Source organism: Lygodium microphyllum, chromosome 29 (genome assembly GCF_053477565.2).
Source record: "Lygodium microphyllum isolate KBCC chromosome 29, Lygodium_microphyllum_v1.1.10, whole genome shotgun sequence".
Classification (NCBI taxonomy): Eukaryota; Viridiplantae; Streptophyta; class Polypodiopsida; order Schizaeales; family Lygodiaceae; genus Lygodium; species Lygodium microphyllum.
Window position 1 is genome coordinate 113287510 of NC_141163.1, and position 11022 is coordinate 113298531.

General features: G+C 42.2%; 1 protein-coding gene across 1 annotated transcript in view; it reads right to left on the bottom strand.

Moving 5' to 3' along the window:
* The window catches only part of NUFIP (GATA zinc finger protein), a 43114-nt gene extending 33223 nt beyond the window's left edge, over window positions 1–9891 (bottom strand). The window contains exons 1-3 of the mRNA XM_087671691.1: window positions 8653–9891; window positions 7844–8415; window positions 7610–7749 (exon numbers count right to left, since the gene is read on the bottom strand). Coding sequence (XP_087527817.1) covers window positions 7610–7749; window positions 7844–8415; window positions 8653–9756 — 1816 coding nt within the window. The 5' untranslated portion in view covers window positions 9757–9891. The remainder of the gene's footprint in view (window positions 1–7609; window positions 7750–7843; window positions 8416–8652) is intronic.
* Window positions 9892–11022: the final 1131 nt, after the last annotated feature.

The window sequence follows — 11022 nt, forward strand, 5'->3', positions numbered from 1 at the left end:
CGAAATAGATATTAGATTAATTTTCAATATTTAAAGACCTGAAAATTAGTATTTAATTATAGATAATGCTGAAAAAAACATTTGGAAAGAATGCCACTTGTAAAGAATGCCCATGCAAGACTAAAAAACGTCTTTAGAAGCTGGAGAGAAGCATTTTTAGTGTATTCAGTCTGCAAGAGAAAGAGAGGAGATGCTGCCGGTCTCATTTGCAGCCATTGAAGGACCTTGAGAGACAACCATAGGCAAGAGAAGACCAATCAACAGCAGATGACAGCATCTACAAGCTGTTAAGACAAGGCAGCAGCAGTAAATGACTGATTTTCTTCAGTTCTTTGCATCTACAAGCTATTGAGACAGAGCAACAACAATAAATGACAAATTTCCTCAGTTCTTCACGAAGAAAGTCTGAATTTTCTCTCTGTACAACTTTCTCTCTCATCTCCCAATCATTTCACACCCTTGCTCCGAAGATCTCAGTATTTGGACCCTTGGCGGTTGAGAAATTGCAAATTTCTCTGTTGTAAACCCTAATTTACAACAAAAATTAGGGTTTAGCAGCAGCCTCAGGAAGTGTGCCAAAAATTGGAAGCTCCGAGACTTGGATTTTGCAGGGCTTAAGGTGAATTTCAGCTAAATTCAGGTGGAGGACTAGCCAGCCATTGAATTTGGGGCATTTTCATCATCTATGAAGTGGATGAGGGGCAATTAAGTGCCCAAATCAAGGGGCAAAATAGATTGAAGACTTGCTAGTCATTTTGAACAGCAAGGGGAGTTGGAATACCGAAAGGGATTGGGAGAATCCCATTGTACATCAACTTTTTCTTCAATTAAGTTAAATAAATACCGAAAGGGACACCAATTTTGGGGCCAACAAGGTGTCCATTGTCCAAGATCAGTAGGTAAATTTATATTTTCAGATTTGCATTAATTGTTTGCTACTGTAATTAAGTTGTAATCAAGGATTTACCACCCATTCATGGAAGAAAGACTAGTTTCACTTGCCACCATGGACCTTTGCTCTCTATACCGCTGAAGCATATACGTGTACCCATACGCACTCTTTGTGCCACCTCTCCCTTCTGGACCACAGATACACCAGCTTTCAAATTTTTATACTCAAGGCAATAAGCCGCATCTCATGCGCCCTAAGCCCTTTTGAGCCACAAGAGGATCAACTAGTACCACACCTCCTCCTCATGCCTGCCACGATGTGCTACAAAGATTGCTTCTACCTCTTCTGGGGTTTCAAGAATGCAACCTGGACAACCCATGGTTTTGCAATCTGCTTCTCCAAGAGACAATGATTGTTGGATATCATCTCCTAGACAATCCGTCCTTCAAGAGACAATAGCTATTTGATACCCTGCATTACTTCGGCTTTGCAATCCACTCCACTAAGAGCCAGCGACTATTGTCCACCATTGGCTCAACCTAAGCCTCATCTTTCCTCACCCTCGTCTACTCAGATTCGAAAGGCCATCTCTTGGATTCTTCGACATCTTCGATAGCCCAAATACCTTCTTCCGCACAACAGCACTTCCTTTGCCGTCAAATGATTCGACGTCCGTGATCCATGAGTTTTTATATTCCCTCTCTCTCGTAGAGGGGGATGTACTCTTTTTGCCCTCTGAGGAGACTCCTGCTTCTTCCTTGGCTTCAGAGGGGGGCCCTGCACCTCCACCCTCAGGGGAGCACTACTCATCCTAAAGTTCGTCACCCACCCTTCACCCTTTTGGGATGGCTATCTTCGAGCAACCATTTCACCTAATAATACTCAGGATCTTCAGGTATCACCTAGATCAATGCCTTGAAGGTTCAACCCCGAATTGGTAACAAGACCTTCAAATTCCTTCCAACATGGAGTTACGAAGCTAGTGGCTTCTCTCCTGAGGTGGAGACAAGTTCTATAGTTCATCCCGTCTACTATTTCTTACTGCAAGTTACCTTTCAAGTGGCAACCTTGGATCTACAAGATCCTCTACATCTTCATCATCTCTCTCTTCGCTCTTCTTTCTTCATCCCTTTTTGGACTTGAGAGGAGGTGTTGAGAAACAACTTTTTCAGTTTACACACTTCATTTAGGGTTTCACACTGACAACCCCAAAAAGGATTAATATCCACATTTTGGCGACTTTTTCAATGGGCGCCCACAAAGTGGTGCGCCATCCTAAATAGCTTGTGCCTATAAATAGACTATCACTTCATTCATTCATCACCACCTCTACGTCAGTCATTCTCCACTCTTCTTCTGTCACTCCAATACTCTTCTCTCCTCGCACCCCTGCAGCCCACACCCCTATCAAAGAAAATCGCAATTTATGGCCTTCTTCCATCTCTTGCCTGGCGTCATCTCTCCCACATCTAGCAACAAGTTCTTGCATTTTGCATCTCCACCAGTAGGCATCTTCTTCTTTCCATCTAGCGTCACCCTGGTATCTGCATATCTATCTTTGCAGTTGACAGTCAACAGGCATCAACATTCGCATTTTGCATCCTAGCTCACTTCTAGTATTTCAGAATTGCAATTCGCTCCCTCAACACCTAGTGATCACTTCATCCCTAACGACATCAAAGGATTGCAATTCACTCCCTTGATAGCTATTCTTCACCTTCTAGTGACTAGTTGATAGCCCACCTCCCAAAGGATTGAGTTTCGCTCTCTTCCATGTACAGATTCCCCACAAGTGCTACCGCCTGATCAATGCAATTATCTTCTAAGCTTTGGCTCTGTTGTATTAGCTTTTCTTCTCATAGCATGATTCAGTGCATCATCACCATCTTCTTCTTGTGTTTTTGTGTTTCTCTTCTCTCAATGTTTTCCGTACAGATACTTTGTTTCTCCCCGCAAACCCTATTGTCTCTCTAGTCTCTTTGTCATTTTTTTACAAGTGCTATCTCCCCCTTAAGCATTAGATAATACTCCGAACCCCTACTCTGTTGAATCTGACTAAGCCTAGACTGACCTCAACTATAATTGAAAGGCATCTAGATAAAGCTACAACAACTGAGGACGGTCTACCGAGACATCCTCTTCCATCCACTTTGCATCTATTGGTGAAACAATGTTAAAGCTTCACCAAGAAGCATCTGCAAACTTACCTCAATCTTACTTGCCTTGAACCTCCACTAGGTTGTAGGCCTTTCTTCCCCTTAACCATTGCAATGCGTTATTCTTTCATACTACTGCAATTCCAACTTCACTAATATGCAACATTGCATCCAATTGACTAGCCCCTCGTGTATACCTCACATGCTAGGAGCACCAAATGCATTAGAGAACATTCTTGTTTGCATACCTTGAACCATTGAAATGTGATTGTACATGGGAATTTACATACTACCAACCATACCAAGATACATTTTCCCATACATTGCATGCATTATTCAAATACTATATGAAGCATTTGCATGACCAATATTAATACCATGGGTCCCAAACAAAGTGGCCCGCATATATGCATTGCCAAACTTGTCACTTTGTGCCCTGACATCATGGCAACATTGCTATACATGGGGTTATGCATTTTATTAGCCATACCACGATACATTTGGTCTTGCACACCATGCATTGGTTGCTACATACCATAAGGAGTTGTGCCATACATCCCCGTACATAGTCCTTAACCCACCATAGCATGGAAACTAGTGCCACCCCCAAAGTAAAATGGTTGCACTATAATTGCATGTATGACCTACTATCCAAAAAACATTAGATTAGCACATTCAAGTTGACCTTGCATATGCATCAATTGCTCCACTAACATCATTTGCTTATGCTCACTATCCACGTCTGAAACATCATGCTACTGTAATGTCTCTTCCTTCGGTGCATCTTGCTGCCCCGAAGCTCTTTAAGACAATTTTCTCTTCTTGCCTTTAGTGCCCTCCTTTTACGGGGTTCAAAAAGCGTATGAACTAAGGATCATTTGCCAATTGCATTCACATTTCAGTTGTTGTCCTCAACTAATCTTTACACTGGTCATTAAATTCCTCTTCCTCTTGCTGGTCATCATCTTCAAGAGACCTAGAAGAACCCACCTCTTGTCCAATTCCCTCATTCTCAGCTTGTTGCCTATACTTCGTGCCTTGTCTAAGACCAAGCATTGCATTTTTCCCAACACTTTGTGAATTTTCAAATTATAAGGCATCATCCTTACTTGATCCCATCTCACTATCTGCAAACATTCTTGATATAATGCTCAGCTGAATACAATTTCAGTACTAAAGCAAAGCTTTTGACCTTCAATTAGGTACCTCAAGCCCACCAATTTGAGAAAATTAATGGTATCCCAACAATGGAACCTTGAAACCAACCTTCCTCCTCGGAAAGGGTAGTAAAACATCATCAAACACTTAATTACAACAATTAATAACTTAGTATACACTGAAATGCACACATTACCTTAACAATCTTGGACAATATACACCCCATTGGCCCTAGAACTGGCGCCTCTTTTGGTATTTCTTTATGTTTAATTGCTAGGGGACACATTACAAGTTAAGATTCCACAATCTCTTTTGCTTGTCCGAAAGCCCCTTGTTGTACACACAATCAACAAGAAAGTTGGGCCAATTGCCCATTGATTTTCACCCACGAATTGCATCAATGGAACCAACTAGCCAAACACTATCCCAATTTACATTGGATGACCTAGCATCTAAAACCCCTATCGATTCCGCAAATTTCACATGCTGATTTCAGTATATGATGCCTATTCTTGTTGTCACGAGTCCTTAGGTGGCTGTCAAATCCTAATTTCTACAAAAATTGAGGGTTTACACCACAGATTCTTCTTTTGTCCACCAAATTTGGCTGAGAACAGCTGAGAAATGCTAAGATCTATAGAGAAATTACTGGAGAAGGTGAGAGAAAGTCAAGATGAGATAGAAATTTGATTTTCTTCACAAGAAAACCCTAAAATCTAGTTGCTGTCTGCTCCAACCTACATTTAATGCAATCACCTGCTACCAAGCACCTCCAAAATGCTGTCACCTAATCAGCAATGCTGTTGCCAGCCCTTGAAAGGTATCTCCTCGATGTCCCGCACCTATCGAAGCCTCTAGATGGCTGTCTTCTACAACAAATTGTTGTTCTCTGATCAAAAAATGGACCGGCAACTCCCTCTCTCTCTCTCTCCCAAGCTGTAAAATCACTGAAAGACTTGAGTCCTAGCCCCCAAAAACGTTTTTTCAGTTTGAATGGGAATTTTTTCCAAGTGGCAGCCTTCTAAACCCATTTTTCAATATCATTCAACCATTTAATACTTTTTGAATTAGATCATTTTGAAAATTAATTTCAGCCCTTCTCACCATGCCCAAATTTAAATGTGCCCATCCATAATTCAATTGGCTAGGCCCATTTGCAACATGGAGTGGTCCCCAATCTCTGTTAATCCTTAGACTGGTATTAATCAATTTATTAATGGTAATCTCTACTGTCATCACTGACACTTATTGGCCAAACAACTATGCTAGGTCAAAACTAACACCAACTAACCCCCAAAGCCCAGATAGCATAACTTATCACAACTTTTGCCTTTAACACCCACTACACCCTCAGGGTCCTTGGCCTATTACCATGAAATAACTACCATGTGTATCACATATGCTAAACAACCTTGCACATTTGATTAATAACTTAATCTAAAGTTATCGGAAAGATTAAAGCATCTTAAAATTTCACATCCCCGTGACAAAACACAAAATACAAAATACAAACACAAACACAAATAGAGAAAAAATGATAACTTTGAAGTGAATGAATGAATGTTGTAAATGAAGGAAAGTGTACAAGATGCTCAAGGGCAAAGTGATTGAGGCAATAGTCCAAGTGTAATATCTACGAGAGACGAATCCCAAGCACTACAACCACCAATCAGAGTTGAGATAATACAGAAAATGAAATGGCAACAGGCTCGAAATTGAAACGCGGTAATCTTTGGGGCCAAAACTCGTAAACGCAACAATGTAACTATTGCTTGGATTTCAAACCTACAATAGTTGGTAAACATGAGCAAATAGCACCAAAATCGAAGATTGTTAAGAGTGCCCCAAAAAGAAAGAAAGTAAACACAAAGTGAATAGAGCAGACGGAAAGAAACACAAGAGAAAGAAGGGCCAAACTGACAAAAGAACAACCACTAAAGGGCTGCAATAGTCAGCCCCAACAAGCAACTCTAGGCATCAATGTGGGTGCCAAACTGAGGCAAGAGATGAAGATGATAATAATGGGGCCAGCCATTTTTTGAACCCGGACAAGAGTATAGTTCATCTCGTCCCAACTTATTTGAGGCAAGACAAGAGGGTATGATAGGCATCTACACAAGGGATGCCTTAATAGCCAATCGTGGACTGGTGGCCACAAAAGATGGAGCAAGGATAGAATGGTATGGTGGTTGGAACCTAGTCACAATCCGTCCTACGATCTGTGTCACAATCACTATGTTGATCTCAATGGTCTAAACAACAATGTCACGATCATCAAGGTCACCGCTTTTTGAAAGCTAGTCTTCTCAGTCTTGGACATCACTTCAATGATCCTCACAATCCCAATCCACACAACCACCCCAGCCACACTGCTCTACCATAGATGTCCTTCAAGAAAACTTGCAAAAACACACAAGAGAGTGGCTGCTAATGTGGAAGATGTCCAGAATGATAATTACTTCTGCCTATTTGGGACCTATCTACTGTTCAGCAATATCTGGTGTGCAGAAGTGGAGAACAGGGAGAGTACATGAGACTGGAGGTTCAAGAAACTACTGAACACACGGCACGTGCTGGTCTACAACCTGCAAAGTAGACAGGTGGCTGGAGCAGAAACACAGGCTGCAAACTGTTGCCACAGCCTGTAGCAGTCTACACAATGCAGTAAATACAGCCAAGCAGGAGCAGAAGGATGTCACCAGCTAACAGCCAGATAAAGTGCCCTAATACTTATGAATGTACAGAGCTACCAGTATTGACCGACTTGAATACTGCGAAGGGGAGTAACACTAACTTTTGCTAGCTGGACCATTGTAACCCTCAATAAGCAAGCCCAATAATATGTACTAAGCATGCTAGTGCCCTAAATTTTAGCTGGTTTTGGTCATGATAGGAGTACAGTTTGTGTGCTGCAGCTCGGACTTGACTACAAGTTAGTGTGTATATCACTAACTTGTCCTAGCTGGAGCATTGTAACCCTCAATAAGCAAACCCAATAACATGTACTAAGCATGCTAGTGCACTAAATTTTAGCCGGTTTTGGTCATGACAGGAGTACAGTTTGTGTGCTGCATCTCAGACTTGACTACCGGGGAAACTACTTGGCACCTCAGATAAAAACAGAGCCCTTCCAGATAGCAGAGAAAAAACCATGATGGTTTCAGTCATGAGCCTAGTAACATAAGCATGCATAGCATCTTGAAACACGTATATAAAGCCATTTCTACAAATCTTGCATTTATTACTGTCACTGAACCAACCCACATTACTCACCCCTGGTAGCCATCATCACATTGGGCAACCTCTATCAGCTACCATCACAACACCAAAGAAGCATTGACTATCATAAAATATCCAAGCCAAATTTGCAGCCAGGAGTCAAAGAAGTTAGCACAAAGCTTACCAATGGCTTCAAACGTACACCCTTCTTCATCACACTTAACATGTGTGCCCAAATGAGCATCCAAATCCGCTGCACTAGTAAAAAAACGCTCACATGTGTCACATCGCAACTGTCTACGATCTGGTGCATGTCCAGCTAATCTGCATGATTTGTTCCACAAAATATTCTTTGTCACTGCTGCAATGTGCCACAGAATCAAATTTTGAATAAATAGGATGTAAACAGAGGAATCACCTTTCTCCCTTCACTTTGTGCACCGGAACATTCCTTCCTCTAAAATCACAAGATTCAATATTAGAATTTCTAAAAGGTAAATTTTCTTGCTCGAAATTTCGCAATTTCGACTCCACATTGAAGCTGTTTGTTCTGGCACTACATTGTAAAAGCTCATGCTTGCTTCTAGCATTGTCATGTGACTCAGGATAATTGCCTTTACTCTGCCTTTTACATTCATTTTTGACTGAATTGGTGCTTGAACTATCAATCCTAAATTGGGCTCCATTTGCAGATTGTGTTTCCACTTTACACAAAGACAAACATTCTTGCTGCAAACAAGCCCCATTGGTGAGGTACTCTTGCCTTCTATTATCCTTTGATAGCTCCTGACCTTTGCAAGAATCAGTATGGCAAACTGGTCTCTGCCAACCATGCTCATTCACGTGTGTAGATGCATGATGATCACGCCTTTGTGCATTTGTTGCTTGCCAACCATTTGGCGAGTTGTGCTTCTCTATCTTAGGTGGTGGACAAGATTTGGGACTGTCTATCCAATAATGATTGTTGGGTGCAAAAGCACTCATAAATCCCTGCTTCCATCAACACCAAAGTGCAAAAATGTGTGCTTAGCTTATTCAAAACTCTAGACTTGCAAAATTGACTCATACTAAATGGGAGTTTCTCACAATTCCACAAACAACTAGAGTATCAGGTGTTCCACACTGTCCTTAAAATACAGATACCAACAAACACAAACAGTGCAACAGAAAAGGCAGAAATGTTTTGAACTACAAATGCTTTGTATGATCAAGTTTTAGGACCTCTACCTGAGACTGTACTTCAGATGACGCTAGATTTCCCCGATGAGCTGGAGATGATTGGTAAGATTTCTGACCATGAAACATGGCCAAAGGTTGTGGCACCACTGCAGGAGGTACGGTGTGAATACCATCCATGTGCATGGCCATTCCCATCACAGGATACCCCATAGCAATTCCATTGGCATCACAGAGCTGCACATTTGATGTAGGTGAAACAAAATGGGCATGTTGAGCTGTGGGATCTTGATGAGGAAAGTTGTTACTCAAGGTTTGGGGATGTGCAAAGTTGTTAGGGCCACCGGGATGTGGGTGATGAATCACAACCATACTTTCTCTAGACATTGTTGCAGCATCAGGCCATGAATAATGGTTTGAACCTCCCAGGCCCATGCTTTGTCTAGGCATATGCATTGCAGGGTCATGATGATTCGGGCCTCCCAAGGCCATACTCTGTGTGTGCTGGTTTGGACCTCCAAAAGCTATGTTCTGCCTAGACATGGGCATCATAGAATTAGGATGTAGATGATGATTTTGCTCTCCCAAGGCCACATCATGTGGATGATGGTTTGGATGTCCCAAGCCAATCTTCTGTCTAGGCATCTGCATTGAAGTATCGGGATGTGTATGATGATTTGGACCTCCCAATGCCTGGTTATGTGGATGCTGGTGATGATTCGGACCTCCAAGAGCAAGGTTTTGATGATGATAATTTGCACCATCCATGGCCATGTTTTCTGTAAGCATTGGCATCGAGGGATGCAGACCAGGATGATCACTGTGCCGAGAGTTGAAAGGATGAATGTCATCTGCTCCTCCTGCCTGCATAGCATTCATATGGTCGGCCGCTGTAGCTGTGCCTGCAGGATAAGCCACTGACGTTGGGGGATGGTTGGAGACGGGTCCGGCTCCAGCATTGCCATTATTATGTGGACCATTCTGGAGGTGAACAGGCACACCAATGGGGATGCCCATTGGAACAGGCGAGCCATGGTGCGGAGGGAGGGCCGCGCCGATACCGCTACTGTTGATGAAGGCCCGGGAGGCAAAGCCCGGCGGGAGGGACGGCTGATGATGGGGACCGGGTCCAAATGCTGGCTGCTGAGGGAGCATCTTTGGACTGCAGAGCTTCGGTCTCTTTGCTTGTCGATGACGACCGATACGAGGTGAACTCCTGCAAGCCAGGGCACTGGAACAGCAGCAGCAGGAGCGATTGATTGCTGCTGCATGAAACAATCGGAGGGCTTCCAGTCAGACCATCCAGCCTCGCTCTCCGGTCGGACAGGAGCAGCTTGAGCGGCCTCGAGCCACCACACAGAGACAGAGAGCCCGGGGGAGTAACGGCGGCTACTCTTCAAGCCGAGAGAGAGGGAGAGAGAGAACAGGGTTTTGGGTTTATGGGTGGGCAGCTGGCCTAACCACTGTTGCTAATGCCACACTAGAATAAGCCTACAAGGCAAGCCCTCGCTGTTCAAAAGAACGAACGTGTCCTCCGAAAGCTTTTGCCTAGACGTGGGCATCATCGTAGACACGTGCAGCCAAGAGCAAAAATAAAGCAAAATTTTTCTTGAACTTGTCCTAGCAAAAATACGTGTATAATATCAAGCTTTCAATGTAACTCGCCTAAGATTATTTTAGTACTAATAGTTATTAAAATAGGAATATTATGATATTCACGTAGGAGAATAGGTCAAAATGTATTTTTTTCGCATATATTAATACACTTCATATTTTTTTCGCCGTGAGAAATTTGAAAGGAAAGTTAACCACTCGATACAAGTATCATCAGGTTATAATACTAACAATATGTTTCAAATTGCATAGAGATTTATGTTGTATGTTACAAACAATAATATCCAATGAAAGATGACAACGCAAAGTTACTCGAAATTAACAGAAGAATCATAGTGTCATGATTGAGTATGCCAACACGAGGCATGATTAAGATTCATAGAACCTCACAAAATAAAGAAGTAAAGAAAGAAATAGATGTTAAATGAGAAAATGCCAAAATGATAATAAAGATGTATCTATATCTATACTATATTATTTGAGCTACAGGTTTTGGGAGGTACTGACTCTCGAACTTGCAACTCCCAAACTGAAACAAATTTGAATTAGTGATGGGAAAGGTAGAAAGGTGAAAGTGACGAGTGGTAAAAATGAGGCTCATGATTGCACACACACACACACACACACACACACTCTCTCTCTCTCTCTCTCTCTCTCTCTCTCTCTCTCTCTCTCTCTCTCTCTCTCTCTCTCTCTCTATATATATATATATATATATATATATATATATAATCTTATAAGCAATCTTACTAGGAGCACATGGGCTAATCTGAGAGATGCAATGCAAGAAATGGTTTGATGATGAAT